Source organism: Schistocerca serialis, chromosome 7, assembly GCF_023864345.2.
Source record: "Schistocerca serialis cubense isolate TAMUIC-IGC-003099 chromosome 7, iqSchSeri2.2, whole genome shotgun sequence".
In the NCBI taxonomy this organism is placed as follows: Eukaryota; Metazoa; Arthropoda; class Insecta; order Orthoptera; family Acrididae; genus Schistocerca; species Schistocerca serialis.
Window position 1 is genome coordinate 325919369 of NC_064644.1, and position 27401 is coordinate 325946769.

General features: G+C 42.0%; 1 protein-coding gene across 2 annotated transcripts in view; it reads left to right on the forward strand.

Annotated features, from left to right (window-relative positions):
- LOC126412868 (heat shock protein Hsp-12.2) overlaps nt 1-27401 on the forward strand; it is a 104197-nt gene that overhangs the window by 41419 nt on the left and 35377 nt on the right. The window contains exons 2-3 of one of the 2 annotated variants that reach the window (XM_050082743.1): nt 17957-18043; nt 26847-27015. In XM_050082743.1, coding sequence (XP_049938700.1) covers nt 17957-18043; nt 26847-27015 — 256 coding nt within the window. The remainder of the gene's footprint in view (nt 1-17956; nt 18044-26846; nt 27016-27401) is intronic. The other variant, XM_050082744.1, reaches the window with a different exon arrangement.

Here is a 27401-nt window from a genome sequence, read left to right on the forward strand (position 1 = left end):
AGGATGAGTCTCGTTTCAAATTGTACCCAGCGGATGGACGCGTACGGATATGGAGACAAGCTCATGAACCCATGGTCCCTGCATGTCAGCAGGGGACTGTTCAAGCTGGTGGAGGCTCTGTAATGGCGTGGGGCGTGTGCAGTTGGAGTGATATGGAACTCCTGATACGTCTAGATACTACTCTGATAGGTGGAACGTACGAAGCATCCCGTCTCATCACCTGCATCCATTCATATCCATTGTAGATTCCGACAGACTTGGACAATTCCAGCAGAACATTGCGACGACCAACACGTCCAGAATTGCTACGAGTGGCTCCAGCAACACTCTTCTGAGTTTACACTTCCGCTGGCACCAAAGTACCCAGACATGAACATTATTCAGCATATCTGCGATTCCTTGAAACGTGCTGTTCAGAAGAGATCATCACTCCGTCGTACTCTTACGGATATATAGACAGCCTTACAGGATTCGTGGTGTCGATTTCCTCCAGCACTACTTCAGACATTAGTCGAGTCTACGCCACATCGTGTTGCTGCACTTCCGCGTGCTCGAGGGGTCTTACACAGGGCAGGGGTATCAGTTTCTTTGGCACTTCAGTGTATATGACGTCTGTGTGCGAACACTACGTCGGCCCCCTTAGTTAATGTTGGAGCTGGGTTCACCAGTCCTAATATTAAAAAATATATTGACATATAGCGGTAATTTTGTTTTAAAATTTACCAAAAACAGAATTTGTGCAATCCTCATTTATTACCACACATAGGTGAGGCCTTCAAAATGTAAGTTACATAATATTATGGGACGTCAAATAACTTTCATTCACTGTTGCAGTACAGCTCTGAGAGACACAAACAGTCGTCGGGAGCTTTCGAGAACCGCTGTGTAAATGTCGTCGTCGTTGGAGAATTTCTTTCCCTCCAGATGTTCTTTCAGCTTGGCGAGAAGGCGGAAATCGCATTTGCAAGATATAAACTTCCCGATCAGCATCACCCGGTGTTTGTCAGATTGTGGCACTATTTCACTGGACCCGACTTTGAATTTGGCCCAGAACAGCACGGTGAATCTGTGCGCAGTTTTGTTTGGACGTTTTGTCCACAAGAATCATACTGTCCCGCGTACTTCAACTTTGGAACACGTTTCCATTTGCCGTGCCATTTCGCACTTGTTAGCCATACCACAGAAGAACTGTCTGCGGGAAACCTAGAACATGTAGTCTCTTCTGATAATGCGCCACCCTTGTTCCGCACTGGTCTTAGCGCGGGCGACATGTGCAACTTACTTTCTGGAATACAACACTGACACTGGACTCGCATTCGGGAGGACGACAGTTCAATCCCGTCTCCAGCCATCCTGATTTGGGTTTTCCGTGATTTCCCTAAAATCGTTTCAGGCAAATGCCGGGATGGTTCCTTTGAAAGGGCACGGCCGATTTCCTTCCCCATCCTTCCCTAACCCGAGCTTGCGCTCCGTCTCTAATGACCTCGTTGTCGACGGGACGTTAAACACCACTAACCTAACCTAACCCAATACAACACTGAAACATATTATTAGCCATTAAATTTGAAAATTAACAAAATATTTGCAAAAAATCTTATTTTTGAGCTTTGTTATTGCAAAGTCGTTGACAGTATCACTGATTCACTGATATAATTGCAGTATAAAAGAGGAGCCAATTAAACATATGTCACAAGCGTTTCAATGCCTGTCACTCATATAAAACGGAACTGTGGCTCAAGTTTGTCACACAAAATTATGACTACAGAAATTTTTAGTATAGATGAATAATTAGCTTACTAATGGATCGTGCATTTAGCTTTCGGTGTCCCTCTTGGCCCTGCGCCCGATTCAGACACATCTCTTGCACCACCTGATAAGATCGCCTTTGCCCTTATGCAAGACTTATTTCATTTATTCTTCTTGCACCACAAATTTTTGAGCACTTCGGTGCTTTTTTGTATTATTCTGCCTGAGTAGTAACAGCAGTATAATAATCTTCTTACCCTTATGTGTTATGTAGGACTAATTTTTGGTGCAACATAAATGGGCGCATATTTCGTTGCTCAGCTATGTAACACGTGTCACACCTTTTAACTAACAATTTGAAAGATCCTATAAACTCGACTTAAAGCTATTTCTATACGAACAGAAGTGGCAATTTCACTTTAATTCACTTTAGTATATCTTTACCATGTTTTGTCTGTATATAAGTCATATATTTACTCGAATTTAGCACACCTCAAACTTTTCAGGCAAAATAATAAAAACCAGACCGTGAAGGTAATACATAGCCCCGAAAAATTATGGATATAAGTAATTTCTTTGCAAACGGTGAGAATTAGCTTCAGTTTGACGATGACATTATAATACTATTAATTGCTCACTCTTGTGACACATCCACGATATCAGACTTGTAACATTTTGGCAAATAGTGTATGGAAAATGATTGCCCATTCTTCACGGAGAACGATAACGCAGTCAGCGTATTTTGTAGAGGTTCGATGCGACTTTGACATTCAGAAGCATCCAGCAACCCTGCAGTTTGTAAAGAAGGCCACTCCATAATGTGATCCTCCTCCTCCTCTATCCCCCCGCTCCCTTCTTTCACACCACACAGCCCCTTCAGCCCCTTTCACAAAATCCCTGCCCTGTGAGCTATTCAGTACGAGTCATTTGTTGCACGGACAATGCACATCCGTTCTGTCAGACGAGTAAGCCATCGTAACCTCACCGATACTTTAGGTGCATAGGCGTCTGCAGCCGGAATCATTTAACCTGAAAGTTGAAAGCTGTCATTCCTCATATTTGTATTTTTAACAGGCACATGAAGCATGACTACATTCAATAATTACATATAGCCTGTGGATCCAGTCCTCGTCAGAATTTTGTAATATAAAAGTATTTTGGACATGGAGACTTGTCATATTGTAACATAACTGTCACCAAATGGATAAAAACGACGTTCCACCGACCATCGTAGTAGCCGTCCTTTGGGTCTACAAGGGTAGTCATATGGTTTTAATTATCATCTGGAAAAAAACTGGTTTGTGGGGTTTCAGCGTGTGCAAGGACTGCAGACTTATACCCGTAAACAAACAAAATCGATAAAATTTTCTCGCGCTTCCAGCCGCGTCAGGTGGTTAAAATCCGACGAGCTTTCGACCGAGCTCTCCCCGGTCATTGTCAAGTGGTAAGCTCGGTCGAAAACTCGTGGGATTTTAACCACCTGACGTGGCTGGAAGCCCGAGAAAATTTTATTAATTCATATCGCCGCGAAACAATCCATTCATATATAAACAAGATCGAATTTCCTAACTTTATTTTCTCGAAGTGATAATGAAAGCTTCATGACTGTCCCTTATACCAAACCCAAAATCTACCAGGGTCGGCTCACATATCGTAATCATGTTTTGCGTGGACCTCAGATTACATAACGTCCTCCATTTGTCAGAATACCGCCTGGACTGTTCGGCTATGTTAACCAAATTACACCGCCCATGGTTGTAAGATTTGGTGTTCCGGAAGGTATCTAGGTGTTATTTTGCAGATGTGGTGATAAAGTATTATCGACTTGCCAGAGCGTTCAGCGGCATAAGCAGACAAAAAATGTGTTTACGACATCGTCAGTAGTGCCTGGTGAGCGTTGCGCCTCATTTCCGCATCCCAGTTCAATTGGAAGTGGCGGCTTGGCCATGTTTAGAATGGTTGCATTTCTCACTCTCGCTTTTTATAGTCATACCAGATATCTGCGAGCTCTAAAAAAAGGCCAATTCTGCTCTTTCCACGACCTTCTGACCGCCATCCGTACACTGTTTGTTGCAACAACAACGTCTACAAAACACTTTACGAACTGTGCCTAAACTCTTTTGATGATGTAGTGTATGTGAGGCTGAGCTAAGCTCTTCTAACAGAACGGGCGATCAAAAAGTTTTTATTGGAAGGCCGTTCAGAATCTGTACGCTAATCAGGCAAAATCGCATTGAGGCAATCAAGCCACCGACGCACCAGGCTGAAGCTATCAGTTTGGTAAAACACAGTATCCCGTGGCGTGAAGAGGTCCGTAAATGCCTACTCCACATCCTCGTCCGGCACAAATCGTCGCCTTTTTTAATGGACCGAATGCGTGATAAACGCATGGGAAGAGGTCAGGACTATAGACAGAGTTCTAGTGTTTCTCCCACTTGCGTTAACGTAATTTCTGTATCGCCACTTGTGATGTAGTGATTTGTGTTACCCTGAGGCAATAGTATCCCTTGTCGCACAACGGTGGTTTTTGACAGATGTGCTGCCCCACACACGTTCTTCATTATCCGTCGGATGTGTACCGGTGTTTATTGTTCGCCAGCCAAGAAAAGAATGTTTGGACGCATTTGGTGGTAAGTTGTCATAGTTACACGTTTACGCATTTATCGCACGCACTTCGGAAAGAAACGAATGCCAAATTTATCCCTTCCTATGTGTCGGTGTTTATATATTCGCATAGGAGTCGCGCAACTTCGTATATACGCTACAGCCACGCCCTCCAATGGAAAATTTGATCGCCCCTCATATCTAAATTATCTTTCGTTTGTCATTATTGTGTTTTCGTAATCGGTCGATTCTTTCCCCCGTTATTATTATCGAAAGAAAGTTTCGTCTATTCTAATAAACAAGAAAAAAAACCGATATGAGAACCGCACTTGAGAGTTCCCACAACGATTCCTGACACACGCCGCAGGCAAATACCGCTCTCTTTGTCAGTGTTTCTCGCTTGCGCTGTTCACATTCGAAAGCGCGACGCTCCATTTCACAAGGTCCCTTTTATGGAGCTTCTGCTTGTCTCTTCCGCTGTCAGTTGTGATGCGGAGTTTATTCACAATGGATTCATTTTGAGTAGAACTTTACACCCGGAACGAAAATAGTTTCCGACTTCAAAATGAGTCTGGCGTTTTCTGGGAGGCTATGGATACGATATGAATGTGACTAAAGCAACGATACAGCAACAAAGCCGTCAAGGACGTACCCAACTAGGAACAGGCCAGGGAGGGTAACTTCACACCCGTCCTCCACTCAAGAAATATTTTAGTAATCCAAACTCGCATACTACAGTACCAGACACACAGACGTAAACATTCAGTATCAGCTTGAAGAAATCAAGAACATGAACGATACTGACTAGCAGGCCATTCGTCGTGAAATCTCATCACTATTTCGCCAATCAGCACGAAACTGATGTGAGCTGCGTCTCACACACACACACACACACACACACACACACACACACACACACTCCGCCCCCCACCCCCTCCTGCTCCTCCAACCCTAGGTCTTGGATACGCTCTTGCGAGGCTTTACACAAGTATCTGAATGACTTACACTCTCAAACAGTGAAGGCTTTCTGGCACAATAGTGAGAAATTCCGGACATGCTATTTGGAGTCAAGAGTGAAATATTTTGAAACGGGACGTGTAGATCTGTACACTTCGGCTTTATACTCACTTAGTTTCGACGATGAAACGCAGAGTATAAATGTACTAACGCACGCTAATTGTTTCTGGTGTCATTTTCAGTGCCATTGGGATGTACTCGCACGTGTCCCAAGTTAGGTTATCAGGGTTTCATAAGACGACTGCTTCTAAACTAAAAGACATACAGAGAGATGAGACAGTTCAGTTGATGGAGCACATCTCCAAGATTCAGTTCATAAAACGCACCGTGGCGCAGTTGCACTAAACGACAGGCGAGTTAGAAAATGCAGACAAACCATTTGCTCCGTGTTCTCTCGTAGAATTAGTTCGCGCCTGGAGACAGGCAACCCAGTGGACGGATTTGTATAGCGGGTTGCTGTCGCCCAGAACATTCGTGTCCATGAAGTTCATGCACGTAGTGACATTTGAGCGTCATAAACGGAGCTCATATTGAACACTTGTAATGTGAATTAAAAAATTGGTGAGATACCTTAGCTATAATGGTTTTGTTTGCCTGTATGTCTTATATACGTTTACCATACATCCGGGATTGGCCCAGACAGCCTTGGTTTTTTAGTGCTCTCCGTGATTTGAGAATTTTATGAGTGGCGAGGACTTTTTCTTAAATATTACACCTATATGTTTTACATCGCGTTTTTAATCATCCTCTTACAACCGCACTTCTCTCAGCCGATAACGTACCAAGCTCTGACGTCTGTGGGGAGGCGTGGCTAACTGCTCCGCCACAAGTTTTCCCTTATGCATTTTACAGTACAACCGGGCCAATGTGTTTATGTTGTTTTCGTGTGTGAGGTAACTCGTCTACACGCTTTTGATCATTTTACCTCTATTCGTTTTTCGTCTCGTCGTTTAGCAATGGGCGAAAGAGTGTTTGTGTTTAATTTTAAGGTGTATAAGGGATACAAATTGTTGAAATTGTGTATTGGAATGACAGGAAGAATAAACGTTTTTATTGCACACTATATACGGGAGAATTATCTGACGCACATAATGGAAAGAGTTGTATTACAGATTACGTCACCAAATGCAAGAAATTTTTTTTTAAAACCAAGGGTGGGATAACAGTGATCTACAAAAATGGCTCAAATGGCTCTGAGCACTATGGGACTTAAATGCTGTGGTCATCAGTCCCCTAGAACTTAGAACTACTTTAACCTAACTAACCTAAGGACATCACACGCATCCATGCCCGAGGCAGGATTCGAGGATTCGAAGCTGCGGCGGTAGCGGTCGCGCGGTTCCAGACTGTAGCGCCTAGAACCGCTCAGCCACTCCGGCCGGCAGTGATCTACAGTTGGCTGCTGTAAGATGCTACTTTTTCTTACCACAACGCCAGACACGAACACCATTTCTGAAAAAAGGTCATGTCTATTGAAAAATACAATGGAATAAATAAAATTAATGTTTTAGTAAACTACTTTAACTCACTATAGAGAAATATCCTCGGCTCAACCCAAAAAATGGTAATGTGTCCTGGTCGGACCCAAAAAAATATGGTAAGGCTATCTACGTAAAAGCGGGAAATTTTTTTTCGTATCATTTATTACAGACTACCTGCAGATAGTAATATCTGAAAAAATACCTCAGAGCCGAATTAAATACTTATTTTTTAGTTGATGGGAGGTTTCAACAGTATCTTGCTGTCATCTTAGGATCTGCAATACGACATAGACACACGTTTGTAACCATATTTTGTAAGCCCTCCAGTCGAGCATGTGTGCGGTTGCATGTAATCGGCGAAAGTCGCTTGGGAACATGATTGTAAATAGTATTTTTGTTAATGACATTGGTTGTGAACTACCTGCTGATAGAGTCTGTATTTCCAAACTGTTCAAACTTTGGCCATTGTTAAAATGTGACATAATTTTGTAAAAAGGGGTATTTGTCTGTATCTAAAAAATTATTCTTATCTATTTTATTACTAATGGCATAGAAAATATGTTTACAAATGTAGTGTGTGTCTATGTTGTACTGTACATCCGCAGACGACAGCAAAATACTGTTGAAACCGGCCATCAATTCAAAATAAATATTTAAATGCGATCTTGGCTCCGAAGTATTTCTTCAAATATTTTTTCATATTGTTAATTGTGACTTCGACTTCAATTAAAGTAACAAAACATTAATGTTTTTCACCTAAAAAATTGGTAGTCAAAGCGTTAACTAAATGAAACTGGGCTAGTTGTACAGTTGTAAATCCAAGAGATCTAAATTCAGATCACCTTAGGGAAATGGGAATCCCGTTCCTCGAGAAGGCGCGTCCACTTTCTTAACCGCTGAACCACCTCGCCATGTTTCTCGGTTAAGCAACAACTTCGACACGAGACGTTAATTTATAGGAGACATTTCGAAACGGCCCAGTGCGTTCTTCTGGTTTCAGTAATGGAAATTAATGCAGGCCGTTTGCGGCTATCGGCGAGGATGTTGTAGCAACAAGGTGCGAAAAAAAAGAACGTCCGGCGGTAGCGTTCTTCCGAGTATTAACGAGCTGCGCAGACGCGCCCGTTACGGCGCCTCGCGCCTTGTCCTTAAAAAGAGACTCCCTTGCCAGCCATCTCCAGCTCATGAAAGCGGCCGACACCCCAAAAGGAGGCAAAAGGCGGCGCCCGTCTGGCGCCTCGCAAAGTTGAGGCCGAAACTCGCGAGGGATCCGTGGCTCTGCCGTCCGACTGCAGCAATGGCTTACAATAGACTGCTGACTCACGACCACAGCACGCGGGATGCTGTATTTGGTAGTGTGAGTTCAGACAGTAATTAATTACAAGGGCCGCAGGAACGAATATACAATACTGGCCATTAAAATTGCTACACCACGAAGATGACGTGCTACAGACGCGAAATTTAACCGACGGGAAGAAGATGCTGTCATATGCAAATGATTAGCTTTTCAGAGCATTCACACAAGGTTGGCGCCGGTGGCGACACCTACAACGTGCTGACATGAGGACAGTTACCAACCGATTTCTCATACACAAACAGCAGTTGACCGGCGTTGCCTGGTGAAACGTTGTTGTGATGCCTCGTGTAAGGAGCAGAAATGCGTACCATCACTTTTCCGACTTTGATAAAGGTCGGATTGTAGCCTATCGCGATTGCGGTTCATCGTATCGCGACATTGCTGCTCGCCTTAGTCGAGATCCAGTGACCGTTAGCAGAATATGGAATCGGTGGGTTCAGAAGGGTAATACGGAACGCCGTGCTGGATCCCACCGGCCTCGTATCACTAGCAGTCGAGATGACAGGCATCTTATCCGCATGGCTGTAACAGGATCGTGCAGCCACGAGTCACAGATGGGGACGTTTGCAAGACAACAACCATCTGCACCAACAGTTCGACGACGTTTGCAGCAGCATGGACTATCAGCTCGGAGACCGTTGCTGCGGTTACCCTTGACGCTGCATCACAGACAGGAGTGCCTGCGATGGTGCACTCGACGACGAACCTGGGTGCACGAATGGCAAAACGTCATTTTTCCGGATGAATCCAGGTTCTGTACCATGATGGTCGCATCCGTGTTTGCCGACATCACGGTGAACGCACATTTGAAGCGTGTATTCGTCATCGCCACACTGGCGTATTACCCAGCGTGATGGTATGGGGTGCCATTGGTTACACGTCTCGGTCATCTCTTGTTCGCATTGACGGCACTTTGAACAGCGGACGTTACATTTCAGATGTGTTACGACCCGTGGCTCTACCCTTCATTCGATCCCTGCGAAACCCTACATTTCAGCAGGATAATGCACGACCGCATGTTGCAGGTCCTGTACGGGCATTTCTGGATACAGAAAATGTTCGACTGCTGCCCTGGCCAGCACATTCTCCAGATCTCTCACCAATTGAAAACGTCTGCTCAATGGTGGCCGAGCAACTGCCTCGCCACAATACGCCAGTCAGTACTCTTGATGAACTGTGGTATCGCGTTGAAGCTGCTTGGGCAGCTGTACCTGTACACGCCATCCAAGCTCTGTTCGACTCCATGCCCAGGCGTATCAAGGCCGTTATTACGGCCAGAGGTGGTTGTTCTGAGTACTGATTTCTCAGGATCTATGCACCCAAATTGCGTCAAAATGTAATCCCATGACAGTTCTAGTATAACATATTTGTCCAATGAATACCCGTTTATCATCTGCATTTCTTCTTGGTGTAGCAATTTTAATGGCCAGCAGTGTAGATTTAACCAGGTATAAGACGACCCTGAATATAAGACGATCACACTTTTTTTTAAGAGTCTCCTTGAGAAAAATTTATTTTTGACATATTTTGACTAATCTGTTTCGACATTAAGTAGCTGCCTAAAATGTTAGCATTATACCTATTTTAAACTTGGGCAATTTATTGATTGTCTATATTTTGATAATATACGAAGAAAAATCATAAAAAGAAATTAATTTTTGTCTTCACACTCTTTCTTGCTTACTAAGCCTATCCTCTGTGGTATCTCTATTTTTAATCATCACCATCATCGTAGTAGTTGATGAAATTTATATTTTCGTTGTGTGGCGTCCCCTCTCCCCTTTTGTTGTCGCTGTTGATGTTGAGCCGCTACTGCTACAGCTCCGTCGGTGGGGTGGAGACGCGACGCGTAGTGATGGTTGTCCCCGTCGGATAACGTGGAACAGCACCTGAAAATCTCTAAAGAAAATTGTTCCTCGCGTAATGTATGAAAGTTCGTTTGCGAGCCCGCACAGTCTTCTCAGCGATGCAAACTGCTGATTTTAACTGTCGGTTATGGTTTTATGATGATTTGCTATGCCCGGTTAGTTAGTTATTGCAGTATTGAGTGAATCATTCATCACCGGCGTCGTTTCAAACCACTGAAGCAAGGAAAAATTAATTTGCGGTTCAGTATCAGTAGTTGTTGTTCCGTTGCTAGGCAGAATTGTTTACTACGGCACGACGCAAATCCAGAGATAATATATAATGCTATCTTGCTTTCGTGCGTCGTAATATTATTTCGGCAAAACACTCCTTTCAATGCTCAATGTTCATTAAGTCACTCTGTCAATTAAAATGTTCACAGTTAATTAATTTTGATCATCAACTATCACACAGTTCAGTTAATGATGGAGCCAACACGTGAAATTTCCATTACTGACGAACAATTTTTATTGTTTCTTCTTAGCAATTAGTTTATAATCATCCCACCACACGCACAGCGATAGATCAGATCAATTACGATTCTTTTCAGTTCGGTGATCGTGACGATTACGACAACTTTTACAATCGGCGTATTTGTATCATCTTCGTGTGGTCGTATTAACTTTTCCTACTGAAGGCTAATCAGGTATTGCAGTCTTCGATACTATGTCCATTCTTCGTTGCAACTGTTCATTTTGATGAAGGTTGAGTCCAACAATAATATCTCCAATAATTAAAGTTCATTAACTCGTCGTACACTATTAGAATATCACTTCAGTTCAAGTTCTCAAATCAGAATAACTGAGAACAAAGTCCGCGCATCTCTATCACGCAATAGTACTTTTTTTTTAATAGAAACAATCTCATAGCGTTCCGTTTGTAGTACTATAACAAACGGTGCTCTCTCACGACGTGATAGCAAGCAAGCTAGCAAGCGACTAACATTTCCATGATCGAGCATTGTAGACGCACTGAATTTCCTTTTCGCCGCGTTTACAACTCTCTTACACAATAAATGTTATCTCTGACCGACATATTACTTAACTTTCGTCTTATTGATTTGCAGTTGCTGTCTCTAGGCGGTCAACTGTGGATGATGACTGTTGCACAATTGTCCAAAAACAAAATCTTTCGTATTGCAGGCACGATATCTGTGTAAATAATTCCAGTTCGTGCGCAGGGTTCAGAATCTAGTCTACATAATGTTAATGGAATCGATTCAAATCCAAGAGCAACTGAACTGCTTCATAGATTTGTGTCAGCGGAGTTAAAGGTTACACTTTCTTAATTTGTAAGAATTTGCGTAATGAACGAACACAAGACAACTAGCAGCGCTTGTGTTTTGGTGAAAAAGTAATTAACTTCGTCTTAGATATTAGACAATCGATTTCAGTCATGGAACTGCGATGCAACATACGGTCACGTTCATTAGGACATACTAATATTTTTCTCGTAGTTGTTCTGAAGGTGCCACATTTTCAGGTATCATTTTTAACGAGTGTTGTGGCGTAATGGTAAACATACTAGACTCGCATTCGTGTGGGCAACGGTTCAGTCCGGCGACCTGATTTAGATTTCCCGTGGATTCCCTAAGTCGAATAGGGCACGCTTCCTGTAAATGGGACACGGATTCCCTAAAACCGTCATTAATAACGTCGTCGTCGAGATTCATTGGAAGAATCGTAAGGAAATGCAGTCCGAAAACAAAGGAAGTAGGTTACAGTACACTTGTTCTCCCACTGCTTGAATACTGCTCACCGGTGTGGGATCCGTACCAGATAGGGTTGATAGAAGAGAGAGAGAGAGAGAAGATACAACGGAGAGCAGCGCGTTTCGTTACAGGATCATTTAGTAACCAAGACAGCGTTACGGAGATGATAGATAAACTCCAGTGGAAGACTGCAAGAGAGACGCTCAGTAGCTCGGTACGGGCTTTTGTTGAAGTTTTGAGAACATACCTTCACCAAGGAGTCAAGCAGTATATTGCTCCCACCTACGTATATCTCACGAAGAGACCACGAGGATAAAATCACTGAGATTAGAGCTCACACAGAGGTATACCGGCAATCTTTCTTTCCACGAACAATACGAGACTGGAATAGAAGGGAGAACCGATAGAGGTAATCAAGGTACCCTCCGCCATACACCGTCAGGTGGCTTGCGGAGTATGGATGGAGACGGGTCGTGGAACCTGATTTTCCTTATGATTAACTGAACTTATAATACTTACTGCGGCGGAGATGAAAACCAGAAGCAGTCCCGTGTTTAGCTATGAGGCAAGTGGTGCAAGAACATACTGCTCTCGCATTTTCGAGGCGGAAGGCTGTTGTCGGCTGCAGGTCGAGCTGTAAAGCGGAGGCAGTCACGCACTAGCAGGCTGGCTACAGCCGTCATTACGTCATCCGTAGCAGCGGTTAGCGCTCATTTCGCAAGACGAACGTAAACGTCCTCCCACACACAAGTCGCCCAGTGAAAGCGCAACACGTGGAGCCGCCTCTAATCTCCGGTAGTAAGCAATGGCGCTCTTGCATATTGCACAGCCGCCTTCACTATCAGTGTTCGCGCTATCTCTAAAATACCCACAGTAAATTGTTTGTCGGCATTAGACGCCATGATTGGAAAACTACTGAGAGCACAGCTCTGAAGACCGAGTCTCAAAAAAAATGTGTGAAATCTTATGGGACTTAACTACTGAGGTCATCAGTCCCTAAGCTCACACACTACTTAATCTAAATTATCCTAAGGACAAACACACACACCCATGCCCGAGAGAGGACTCGAACCTCCGCCGGGACCAGCCCCACAGTCCATGACTGCAGCGCTTAAGGCCGCTCGGCTAATCCCGCGCGGCACCGATTCTCAGGTTCAAACGTCGTGAGGTACAGTGAAACATATTCGCCTGGAGAGCCTACAGTTCACAGCCACCCCATTCTCGCCAGATTGCTTCCGTTTAGTCTAGTAGCTAAGGGATACTCAACCTTTTCGACCTACCGACCACTTTTGTGTCTCTGTCAGTAGCAAAATCTTCTAACCACCTACTGATTCCGCACTAATGGTAATTAATAAAGTAGGGAAGCAACTTCACTTTATACAGTTCATAAAGCATAATTTGAGCAAATTAAAGCATATAATAATAATAATAATAATTACATACCAATAGTTTTATGTCAAAATTTTACGAAAGCCAGATGAAAATGATTTTAAAACACTTGCTGCCTACCACTGTTATAGAAGACCTGAATCCCATTCATGCTGTCAACACTGAGGCCTCCAGTGCTTCGGAAAGGGCTTGGCATCCCATGCTGCTGATTACAACGTAACCAACCTCGTGTACTTAGTATTGTTAACGTGAAAGTTAGGTTACGCAGTCCTATAGCGGGCAGAGTCCTCTTAGAAATGCTACATCCTCGCCTTTCCCCAACCTTAGAGCGAGCTTCTCCAACCAGTTAAGGCAAACTGAAGTTTAAAGTAGTATCATGAACAATCGCTATTTGCCGTTTTTCAGGCTCTAAATATTGGCATCTTACGCACGGAGATAATTAAATAAGAATAACTGAAAGTCAACTAGAGTTAGATACTGGAGCTTTTGTCTTGGTTACGGCGTGAGGTATGGACGCTTTTCATGAGCACACGTAGTAACTGAAAAATTGCCTCAAACGCCTTAGGAGATGGCCTTGATACAAGCGAAAGTGTAGCTAGATATGTAAACTTATCGATGCTATATTTACTTTGACAGCTTGTAAAAATTTGTCAACTTCAGTCTTCTTATATTCACACTTTAGCTTATTGTACAAAACCGACAAATCAGTTCCATGGTAAATGCTGGTAATTTAAACCGTAGTTTGCATGTCTACTCTTGGTGAAAGTATGTGATCAGGTGGGAAAATACTCGAATTCTTGAAGAACGTTATGATTTACCTTCAAGACCTTCTCACAAAATTTCTTTCCAAGAACAATCAGTTTCGGCCCACACACCATGATCAGGTTCATAAAAACATTCACAACTTCATACTGGGAGATAAAACCAATGGCGTCAAACTAATAAAAAATACAACGCCATTCATAAACATTTGCCAAACGTTGCTCTCATTCATGTTGTATTAGCAGTCAGAATTAATATTAGAATACTTCACTTCGTAGTGTTAACGCTGACTGTTAATATAATTAATACGAATCGGCACATTTTTATGACTGAAAATGTAATTTTTATTTTTGTTTAACAGTGACCAGTTCATGCATTTTATTATTTGATGCTATTGATTTTACCGCATAATATGGTGTTGGGAGTGTTTTTTTGAACCTGTTAGTCTATAGACCGAAACTGTTTGTTAAATAATGAAATTTTGTTAGCAGTTTTTGACGGTAAATTATGATTTTATTCCAATATTTAGAAGCTTTGGGGCAGCACCTTGTTAAAATATTCGAATACATTTGATTCAACCCCAGCAATGGAAAAGGATATCGTCAGGAGTGCTCCAGGGACGTGTGAGAGGACCGCTGTTGTACATAAATAATTTGGCGGACGGGGTGGCAGCAGTCTGCGGTTGTTTACTGATGATGCTGTAGTGCACAGTAAGGTGCCGAAGTTGAATGACTGTAGGAAGATATCAGATGCCTTAGACAAAATTTCTAGTTGGTGTGATAAATGGCAGCTAGCTCTAAATGTGTGAAAATGTGAGTTAATGTTGATGAGTAGGAAAAACAAGCTTGTAATGTTCGGATGCAGCATTAGCAGCGTACTGCTTGACACAGTCACGTTGTTTAAATATCTGGGCATAACGTTGCAAAGCGATATGAAATGGAACGAGCATGTGCGGATTGTGGTAGGGAAGGCATATGGTCGACTTCGGTTTATTGGGGGAATTCTAGGAAAGAGTGGTTCGTCTGTAAAGGAGACCGCATATAGGACGCTAGTGCGACCTATTCTTGAGTACTACTTCAAGTGTTTGGTATCCGTACCAGGTCAGATAAAAGAAACCGGCATTTGAAACTGAATGCAGAACGATCCGAATGCCTCCAACATACACCTCGCGCAGGGACCACGAAGATACGATACGAGAAATTAGGTCTTATACCGGGTCATATGGACAGTCATTTTGCCCTCTCTCTCTCTCTCTGCTAATTCAACAGGGAAGGAAATGGCTAGTAGTGATACAGGAAACCCTCCGCCACGCGCCGTACAGTGCTGTGTAGATGTGGGTGTAGAAATGTTTTGATAACGGACACTTCATATAAAGGTACGCCAATAAGTAAAACCGCCAGTAACCCAAAGATTGGTTTGAACACCATAGTGTATTGCTAACTGTGCCCGTATTGGAGTCAGTACGTTCTTGCATTCCTCCGGTCTTTGAATCGATTTATCCAGGTAATTATAGGGAAGCCTAGAGTTTCAAAAGGACTCCAATCAACGGCGCAGCTTTGCATTTTAACATTAATATCTCGAACATAGTTGTCTCCTCCATGCGTCCAGTTTCCGTTCAAAGGACATGAAACATGGAATTGCAGTAGTACAACGAAGAATGCACATCATCCAAAGAAGAAATATATGTTCTTGTAGCTGACTGATTTCAGTTCTTGCTCATCAGTTATTTTATTAATTTGCTTAAGTCATGAGATTTGTAAAAACCTCAAGTACGGGTAAAATTAGATTGTCACTTTAGAAATTACTACGATAAATAAGTGTATTTCTGTGAATGAAACTGAGCAACACATTCTTCCATGTTGAAATTGGAAATATCCAATCTTCATTTTAAGTGTCAATATTTCACTCATTTGTCTGTAAAATCACCAACGTTTACAGGTATAGGAAAAAGAAGTTATTATCAATCTTTGATATGTGTGGCGCAGATGTTTGACGTGGCAAACGTCAATGTGATGTAACAGAAAAGAGAATGTCTCTGATGGCTCACTGAATACTCAACACAAATTCCATTGACTTCTGGATGTTGTAGTTAGCACTTATATTATCTTACTACACTTCTAATGCTTTGATGCACGATGGTTTGCTGTGAACTAATGTGTTTTCAAATTTTCAGCATCTTGTATCCTATGGGCGAAACACACCGACTCTGTAATCAGAAGGCTTTTATTTGTCTTACTTTGAAACCGGAATGCTATTTACCGCTAGCTTCTTACTACTGTAGATGCATATCTGAGTCCTTTTGTGTTATCTGAGCTTCTTCCTAGTATTTGTTTCAACTGATCTCCAATTTTAATATGTTTCTGGGTCACGCAAGCATGTTCTGACGAGTTATTTTTAGAATGTTCTAAGACGCTAGATTTCAGGAAAAATATGGAGGTGTGTCTGAACCGTTTAAGATGGAAAAAATTGCACTTCATATCTGATCACGCAACACTGAGATTTTAAATAGTTGCATTTTTATAAGATAAGGCCGCTTTAGCTGTAAGTCCTATATTTAAAGGCGCGAATGGACTCGCGGCATTTTAGTTGCATCATGAGGTGTAATAAAATCAGGTCATGTTCTGATTGAGAAAAGAGAATGGAATTTTTCGCAAAGTAGCGGACGCCAAACATAAAATAACATTCAACGCTCAAGCGATACCATGAGTAACAGTATCTGGTGAGCTAACGGGGTCCCCATATACCGAAATAGTGATCAAAGCCCAGAGCGCATATGCTCATCTATGGCATTACGTAAAATTTAAGCGGCTGATGGTCCCTCATTTACATGAAGTGAAACGGGGCTGAATACCTATCTTTTCAAAGTGTGGCAGCCCTGAGTACAAAATCTGCTGCAATTTTGAGTAGTATCTGACCGTAAAAGTGAGCTCCATTTCAGGAGAAAAGGGCGATACCTGTCTTGAAAGTAAACGCACAAATAATTTAGTGGCTTAATGTAAAAGTGATTCCGAAAGAATCACTGTAACAAAAATAAAATAAAATAAGTAGCTAAGCCTCTTAGGCTAACCTTTTCAAATTATTATATTGTGCAAATAGACTAACGCAACTCTATTCAACGCACAAGAGACGATTAAGAATGTAAGACACACTATATGCGCGCTCTAAGTAGAGACACTGGCAGATGACTCATTGCAGTAGTTGAATGGGTAGAAATCCATTGGCACTGACCACTACTGAGAGCTTACCATTGCCTGCCAACCTTAGCTAGCGGACAACAATGTCTTCAACGCTTCTAATCGCTCATTAATAAGACCGTATGAAACACACAACATTTGAGCGATCGCTAATTCCATGTGTCACTTCTTATGCCTTTGATATAGGCATTAAACACAGTGTGATCCGCTAGTTAGCAGTTGACTACGATCAGAAAGTAGTTGGTCGATGTCACTCCACTTCTTTCGACACTCTGACTCCCTTAAACGAAGTCGCCGAGTGCCTTGTTAGCGAGTACGTACAGAAAAACGCCTCTCCACCTGTTTCTTAATATTTATTTTGCTAGAGGCTGGTTGAGAAGAGGAGATTGGTGATTGAAAACGGAAAGGAAGGGGACACGGATAAACACAAAAGGAACTTCATGCCTGGACATTTAAGAGAATTATGGTAGGCTACATTTGAACTAATGTGCAGGTGGTCGATATTGTCAGCTGGGATTGTACCTAACGTAGTGTTTGGCTTAGGTTCTCTATGCGCGACACGTTTCGATCTTGTATCGTTGGCTTGCATAAGAGAATATTACATCAGTTTATTCGGTAAACCTTTCTGCCAATAGCTCACTTGGAGCTTCTCCATACGTGTAACGACAGCCGGTCACCGTGCGCCTGGTGAGCGGTGTGTTTCGCCCTCGTAGCATGCTGCTGCCCGGTGTTGGGGCGCCTCCACAGCACACAGTCTCTCTCTCACACACTAACCCGACTAACCTTGCAGCCAGCACTCGGAGACCAAGACGACCAGCAGCAGCACCGCCTGGGGGGAGCCACCGGCCGACTTCTTCTCCTCCTCCAACTTCAAGAGGTACGCCCGCTTCTCGCTTCACCTCTCTTACCTAACTCTCCTCTGCTTTTTCCAACTGTGGCACAGTGCGCACTGTGATTCGGCGTATTGGTGCACACGGCCGTACTTCTGGTCACACTGCTGGCCACTAAAACTGCAACACCTTGAAGACGGAATGCAACCTACGTCACAGTGTGATGAAGTGTACTACATGCTTGGATGTGCAAATGTTTACCATTTCTGCACAGTAGCTCAAAATAGGCAGTCAGTGTAAAGTCTGTTTCAAAAATGCTTTTACAAACTTTTGCGCAAGGAACCTTCCTTGCACCAAAATAAGAAAAACAGTTCATATAAACATAAAAATCCTTCGTTTTCGAGTTACAAATGTGCTGTAAGTTAATTTAAGTACCCTACCCAAATTGCCGTCACTGACAGGGACCTTACGATAGGAGTGGCACCAAAGGTATCCGATATTCATTCGTAGCATACATTTTATTTAACATTTTTTCAGTAAATTAACACGCAACTACATATTCTTCAAAATTAAAAATCGTTACAAAATATCTAGCCGAGAAGTTATTAACATCAGTGTAACAGTACAATCCGCAGATTACTGGCCAATATCCCTAACACGGCATATCTTGTATATCCTGGTATGCCGTGCGGGATTAGCCGAGCGGTCTAAGACACTGCAGTCATGGACTGTGCGGCTAGTCCTGGTGGAGGTTCGAGTCCTGCCTCGGGCATGGGTGTGTGAGTGTTTGGCCTTAGGATAATTTAGGTTAAGTAGTGTGTAAGCTTACGGACTGATGACCTTAGCAGTTAAGTCCCATAAGATTTCACACACATTTGAACATTTTTTTACCCTGGGATAAACGTACTGCAATTTTTCGAAATTAAAACCAGTTCACTTACTTCTTTCCATGTATCTCGTTTTCTTTTGACCGCCCCTTATACATCTTAGAAGAGTGGTAACGTGCTTGCCTACCATTCAGCGGGCTCGGGTTCAATTACCGGCCGGACTGGAGATTTTCCCCACTCGTGGACTGGGTGTTGTGTTGTCCTCCTCATCATTTCATCATCACCTACGCGCAAGTCGCCCAATGTGGCTTCGCCTGAAATAAGACTTGCTACCCGGCGGCCGAACTTCCCCGGATGGGGCCTCCGTGCCATCAATGCCACACGGTCATTTCATTTTTTTATACGTATGGAGCGGAAGAAACTTTGTGTTTTTATATAATGGTTTGAATCTTGTAAAAAGTTCATAATTAATTTGTTATTTTTTTGCATTTTTTGATGCGAGGATGATTGTGGTGATATTACTAGGACACCGACGTTTCATTTTCCTTAGTTTCTTGCACTAAGTTACCTGATGGTCACCACACCACTCACACTGAAGTGTGTGGCATTTAAACCACCATATAATGTCGAGTTGCATAAAAAAAGTGGGGGAATCCCTGTAGATTGTCCTCTGAAGGTGACTGGGGAAGTTAACGTGACTAAAACTCATCCCAATCTCATCAGGTGCTACGAGGATAATCCGTGAAGCACGGTCTTTTGGGTGGAGATAGCAGCTTATAGCAATGGCGGCCATTCTGCCATAGAGTTGTTTCCTGCTCTCCGTTCCATGAGCTATATGCTCTCTCTTTGAGTTCGGGGATATGGTGTTTTTCGGTATGACATATTTCCAGTCATAAGTTCCTTGGCTTAAATTTTATACTGATTGTTTGTAGAGTAGTCGAAGGATGTACGGAATGATAGGGTTTCACCAACCGTCGGCAACTAGGAACGAAACACACTCTGGGATTAGAGTAGGATGAGGAAAGGTTACGCGGTATCATTACAGGTTTCAACTTTTTAGCAAGCTGTCAGCAGATCATGTGTTTAAAAAGAAAGATAACAGTCGATAGTAAAATACTAGGAAACTAAATTACAGAATCTAACTTCTACAAACAAATACACGTGCTTGAATGCGTTAAATAGTAACTGTTCAAAGTACAATTGCGGAGGTTAGGAGAGGAGGACACTGTAAACGTATATGCGCTCTGATTGGCTGAACTTAAAGCAGCTGCTAACTATGTAATAATATAAAGGTGATGATTTTTAAATCGAAAAAAAGGTTAAGACATTCACAGTTTAAAACTGGTTGTGAGATTTACTCTTCGCAAGATAAACTCTAATTAAAAAAATGTAACTACTGTTGATCCGCGAGTGGCCAGCTAGTCAGTAGTATCCACATGTCCACTCTAAGCAGCCGACACGAAAGCGTTATTATAACAAGCTGATATTAGGCAACTGTGAGCCGGTGGAAAAAGGGCCACCCAACAAGGGAAAAGGGCAAAAAAATTGGGAGAAGAGACAGTATAACATCAGAATATACTCCAGAAAAGGTGTTGTTCCGAAAACCGCTTTGTTCTTTGACAACGGATGTGGACACTATGAAATTGGAAAATGTTTCTAGCTCTGAAACTGTATCAAAATGGTATAACGATAATAGTTCACATCACTGTTAGATGTAGACGTTTCTTCATCATTTTTTTATAATTAGCGAATCATTATTCTTTTGCCTATTGCTACTGTTTATTTTTCATCTTACTTACATAGCTACTTTCGTGTTCCATGGATCATTTTGCACGATAAATCGTAATGATGTGGAACGAGTCATTTTACGTTCCATCGCAAATTAATTTGTGAATATGGCTACATGCTGTACATTTATAAGGTTTTTTTTTAAATATGTAGATGTGAGTTAGCAATTCATACCCACCAACTTTTACACATTACAAAAATAGAAATTCTCATACGGAACAGAAAGATTGTCAAGGAGAAATTTTATCAGTTCGTTTTCAAATTTTACTTCACTTTGCTGTCAGCCATTTTATATCACCGGATCAGTGATCAAAAATTTTTGCTGCAGCATCCTTATTTCGTTAACCTTGTCTACATTCTATGCTAAATATCTTCTGTATCTCATTCAAAAGTTGTAAGTCATCCTTACTTTCGGCCAAAATGGCTAGTTTGTCTACTAGTTTTGGCTTTATCTGTAACTTTGCATTATTGTTTCTATTCTGAATTACTCTACACTCTCTTTTTCCTTCATCTACATACTATAATTAAGAGGAGTTTACCAATGCTACCTTGGTTTCCATATTTTTAAAATAAAATTGTTTTCCTTAAGTCTCTGCTTTCATTACTCGCATCCGGAACATATAAATCTTTACATTATGACCGTTAATCTTGTTTGCGAACGCAAATTTTGGCGTGGTACACACAATTAACATTAAAGAACTTGAGCAACGCATTGTAATAAAACCAGGAGAATGCAATAGAGCGCAAAGCGATGAGAGGAGATTTTCTGTCCTTGTCCTCTGGAAGAAGAACGAGTATTAACGATAGACTTGCATACAAGCGATAAATTTCGTTTCTGTAGAGTGGCATATTGTGATTCCGTGAGCAGAACAGGAATGACTCACGCCTGAGTTCACAGGGTTTGTCTTGGACGTTATCTAAACTGTTTGCTGGCCTTTGTTTCCCCTTCTGGATCATATGATCACGTCAGACACCTAACGGGATGTTGTGACACGATGCCCGCTGACTTCAGCCAAGCAAAGCAAATACGCTCACCGCTTCCAATCTTGCGCTCACCACGATTACGTACAGCTTGCGGACAACGTGCGTCAAGGCCTGAAGTCTGCATCCACTTGGAGAGTGGGCGTTCTTCCCAGAAACTGAAAGTGGGCCGCCCGTTGCAGATTTTCGTCGCTGATCGCTACAGTCAATTACGCAGTTTTTTTTCTCTCTCTCAAATCCTCCTACATATCCCTATAACGTCACCTGACACTTGCTGCCTACGCAATATTCACGTAAATAATAATAAAAAGATTCACTGGAACAAACTCATGTCGACTACAGGATGATCTAATGTTCGGTATTTGCTTAAACCTATACAAATAGTTGGGGGAAAAGAAAATCACAGTATAAAAAAATAATCCACTTTACTACTTTCATGGCTGCACTCCAGGACTTCCCTCGGCGGAAAGACACCAGCAGCATGAAGCTGGTCATCTGCAGAGCCGCCCTACTTCCGCCACACTTTCAATAAGGAAAGTAGTTCCCTTCAGACATACAATAAATATAAACGTTTCACGCACTGTCATTCGAAGATATTCATAAATGCTGAATTTAGCTATTCTTAATAAAAAGTTATTCTGCGCTACTCATAGGGGAAATTCTTCACTATGTATGGCGCGTAGATAAATTCACGCAGTTTTTGGTTGAGACAACTGACATGCGCTAATCTCTAAGGGAGCCGTCTGCTATTAATTAAACATATTACTGTGACATAGCGCGGAGAAAATTGACGTAGGTCATCATTAAGTATTTCGTTTAACACGTTGTACTTAATTCCACATTCCGAAGAGGGCAGAGATGCTTCTGACGCGAGCCCGCAGATTCAAATATGCTTATTCAAGCGTACAGCAAAAAGCGTACAGGCCGACCTCGTCTGTTGACTGACAGAGACCGTCGAAAATCGAAGAGGGTCGTAACGTATAATAGGCAGACATCTGTCCAGACAATCACACAGGAATTCCAAACTGCGTCAGTATCCACTGCAAATACTATGAAAGTTAGACGGGAGGCGAGAAAACTTGGATTTCATGGTCGAGCGGCTGCTCATGAGCCACACATCACGCCAGTAAGTACCAAACGACGCCTCGCTTGGTGTAAAGAGCTGAACCATTGTTGTATGGAGTGATGAATCACGGTACACAATGTGCCGATCCGAAAGCCAATAGTCATGCCCTTTTCTACGGTAGATAAATCATTCCGTTTCCACATTACGACAGCGATTGCACTGTTTTCCGCGTCGCCCAACACGCACTGCATGCTTTCCACTGCTAGTGCTATCACCTGCCCTCTGTGAGTGATAATCGGACATCGACGTCGAACATAGACGGTGGTCACATTAATGTGACTGAACGGCGTATTAGGAAGTCATTTTCTGGGGGCATTTGTCTGGAATCTACGGAAGAGAACGGAAGCTTCAGAAATGTGTTATTACAAGACAGCGATAAATATCGGGTGGGTAGACCGGGTAACTGAGGGAGAAGGTACTGACTCGAAATGGGGAGAAAAAAAAATTATGGCACAACTTGACTAAAAGAAGGGTTACGTTTATAGGAACATCCTGAGCCATCAAGGAGCTGTCAATCTGGTATTTGAGGGGAATGTAAAGAGGTAAAAATTGTACTAGCAGACCAAATCTTGCAGATCCAAATTGATGTACCGCACAGTATTTAAGCAGAGACAAAAGGCTTTCGCAGGATAGACCAGCGTGGAGAGATCCCTCAAATCTGTCTTCGGATTGAAGACCACAACAACAGCGATGTCATAATACTATATATTAACGAAAATGTATTGGTCTGACGCATTAGACACTGAAGTATCTGTGTCAGATGTTACATAAATTTAAAGTTTTTTATTATTTCGTGACAGAGATTGGTTCTTTTAGTAGACTATTAATGTTAGTTAGATCGGTCACTCCCTTTTTGTGAAAGCTCTCTGAGCTTTGAGTATTGTCTAGACTCAACGCCGACGTCCACCGAGCGTTACTCCTCATTTGGACATTTTGGAAACACAGATTCGTCCTTGTATGGTTGCGGTAGCCGCGCTTTCTTCTCGAGCTGCCATGCTTGCTTGCTTTTTTCTCCCTTTTCTTTTATCCCCCTCGCGCGAATCGTGTGATTAATGGCCAAGCAGATGCGGGCTGGCTTGCGTCGTCTGCCTTCTGTTGCGCACGCTTTTTTTTCTGCCATCTGCCGCCGTGTTGCCGAAAATCTTTCTGCTGTCCGAACCTTTGTATTTCGTTGTGTGTTCCAAGCTCGTAGTCTAAAGCGCCCCTCCTGTCGCTTTACAGATAAAAATAACTTAAACGGTAGGATAATTTCAGATTCGTCTCCCTTTTTCTTCTTTTTCTTTTTTAAGGGAACTGTGACTGAGACGAGCATGTGTGTGTAAGTTTTCTGCTGTTGCCGACGATGGTTATGAATGAAACCTGACAAGGTAGCCCCCGACTTCACCATTCCAATCGGACAGACGGATCATAATAAAAAACGTCGCAGTCTGATACACTGTGGATCGGTTGTGTATGTAATCCATAATTTTGACGTAATTCCGGAGGTCGGGAACAACACGCCACCACCTGTTCTCCCATGCTGGCCAAAATTTGGTGGTGAAAATTTTTTCCAACTCATGTACTCGGACAAGAGCCGGGAGCCATCGCACAAGCGTTCGTTACATGAACGATGAATGACGCATAGAGCTGTGTACCGGACGGGTCGTTGAACGCAGTGAGTCGATACGGAAGTTTACTAGGTCACGCGACAATACATTTTCATACGTCGGAGTGTTTTAGTGGTTTTGCACCTAAATACAATGACTTATTCGATCCCCTTTCTCCACGAATCACCCATTGTGATACTCCGATTCTTTATGGCTCTTCTATTGTCCTGTTCACTGTCTTAAGAGTATTGTAGCTCAAAACGTCAAATATGTAGCATTTCGTATAAATATACTTCACATGAGTGTACCCAATGTACGTAACTTTCAAGAATCGTTAACTGGAAATATCTGATCAGACTTGAAATAACTGCTACAAAGAAAACGTTGGGAAGAAATGTAAGATAAAAATTAGGCCTATATTTCGAAAACTGATAAAGAAACTGTATATATTAGAGTACGAAACTGTTATAGAACAAAACTGAAAGCTGAAACAAGTCGATCTCACATGCTAAATTGTTTATTACTTCGCTGCAGAACTCAGGTGAGAAGGCTCCTACACTTACGTTTTTTAATACTTGATAATATTACAAATAACGCAGTTTGCTTTGTGCATTGCATGCTCATTGATTACGGTACACATCTAACAAAGAACATTACTTTATTCCTTTTTGAGATTACACTGTTACGAAGAATCCAAAGACATTATTTTGAATGAGAATCTTTGATTTGGAGTGCGTTATCATAATAACTTTTTAGTGTCGGCTTTTTATTTAGTTCTGTAAAATTCCTTAACTTGTAGTACCCAGTGATTGTTAAAAAAATACAAAGTTTCTAAACAGAACAAAGTTACGTGATACGTGTGTTAATACTCATAGCTACTGGAGAGGAATTCTGACCAGACGTTCGGGTTTTCATATAAATATCCTGGTGTCCTGAGAAAATCATTCGGGACACATAATTGTCCTGGTTTTTAATCGAGAAACAAAATGCGTTCAATAATACTTTTCATTTAAATAAATATTTTTGAAGAACAAGTTTCCTAGAAGCAAAACGTTATAGAAACATATATATTTTCACCGCATTTGCTTTAATTCGTCTTATGTCTAAAGAAAGAGTAAGAAATACGTTGAAAAGAAAAGCAGGTATTACCTACCCTTAACTTGCTGACCTTCCACTTTATGGCCGTCACGACATGTAAACCCAAAACCAAAGGAGGTATAAATGAGCACCAGTTAACTTATACCATTTCTTCTAACGGTACTGCACCCATATGCAAGCTCATTTTGTGAAGAACGTGAGCGATGCGGCATGTGTTAGCAGCGTTTATTGAAACTTTTTTGTCATGTATGCATGCTTGTCCTAAAAGTCTGAAATCTTAAATTTTAGTACGAAATGCGTAATTTGCATCTGGTTACTGGTTCGTAATATTACACAGTTTTTAGGATTAAAAAATTGTACCTCAGTATCTGGTCAGTGACTGAACATCGCAGAAAATATATCCAGGCTATTACAATAAAAAAGTATGTATCAGGCTTTTTTATTTCTGAAGAAAATAATTTTATTTATGTATAATGTGCATACATTTTCCTTTCCAATTCACAAAATGAAGATACATTCTTGCTATGGGTTTTCAGCTGGTACATCGTCATAGGCCTATTATCGATTTGAAAACATCACGATATCTGACAAGAAGCTAAGAGTTAATATAGTAATGAAGTTAGGCATAAAGTACAAACACAAGTGCCCCGGGTTTTTTTCTCTGCAGTCTGGTCAGCCCATAGCCTTATACAAGGCACCGTAGTGTGTTTTTACCCAAACATGTTACAACACTTTTTGTGCTTGGGAAACAAATCTTACAAAATGCATGTGTAACGACAAACAATCTGTAGAATGGGTAGTACATTTAAAGCTATCAGAATAAACAACCAATAGCTTCACGTGAGGAAAAAATAAATAAACCCACAGAAGACAGTACAAAAAGTGCTGAAGAATGTCTGGGTGAAAACAAAATTATTAAACATTGCCATACATAAAGCGGAATTCTTCTCCAATTTTTCTCAGCAACCACGGAAATGAGAAGAACTGCGGCTTTCGCAAGATGATTATTGACAGTCATTTATGAAATAGGGACACAATTCCTTTTTTCTCTTTCTCTGCAGATATTGGCAAGTATCCGACAGAATCCTGCTCTGAAACGTACGTATTGTAGCGCAGAGATTGCCCAATATGCCTATATTTCCATGTCATCCAGCGTTACTCGACATCGTAATGTTAGTTGAAACTACAAAAAACAGATGCTTTCGTATAACACCTGAGATCTGCGAATGGCTGGTCTTTGAAAATCTGAACACAGAACGGGCACCAAACCTGTCAGCATCATCATGACTAAGTACTGCCGTCGTTTTTTTTCCAAACTGTGATTAATCCTGTGATGAGTAATATCATACATTGCAATAATCGTAAAGTGTGTTAGCAGCATAAAATTTACATTTCAGATCAGTTTAATGTGGTGCATGTGGCTCATAGTAGTTCCATTTTGCAGCACGACCTCCTCGACCGACGTCGCATCTTCCCCGCGCACGTGGCTGGACGGCTTCAACTCGCCCCTGATCCAGGATGAAGGCCAGAGCAAAGTTCTCAAGCTGCGCTTCGACGTTAGCCAATACCAGCCGGAGGAGATCGTTGTCAAGACGGTAGACAACAAACTGCTGGTAAGTACCTAACGGTGACGTCTAAAGTAAAGATCCCTATCCTATCCACCCACCCACACACACACACACACACACACACACACACACACACACACACACTCACATTCTTCAACGATCTGAGAAACCAATATTCGAACAAAAATGCGACTTCAAGCGAGATATAAAATCCATAATTGAACACGCCAGAAAACAATTCTCGACGTAAGACAATTCTTCATGAGGTCAAACCTCAGTTTCCTATTGAGAACCAGAATGATTCGATGCTACACATTATCTGTTCTCCTTCACGTACCTTGGCCCAACAGCTGGGAAACGAATTGAGCCCTTTGAATGTATTTGTATCGTCGTCTGTTGCGTGTATCTTGGATATTAAAAATGTCAAACGT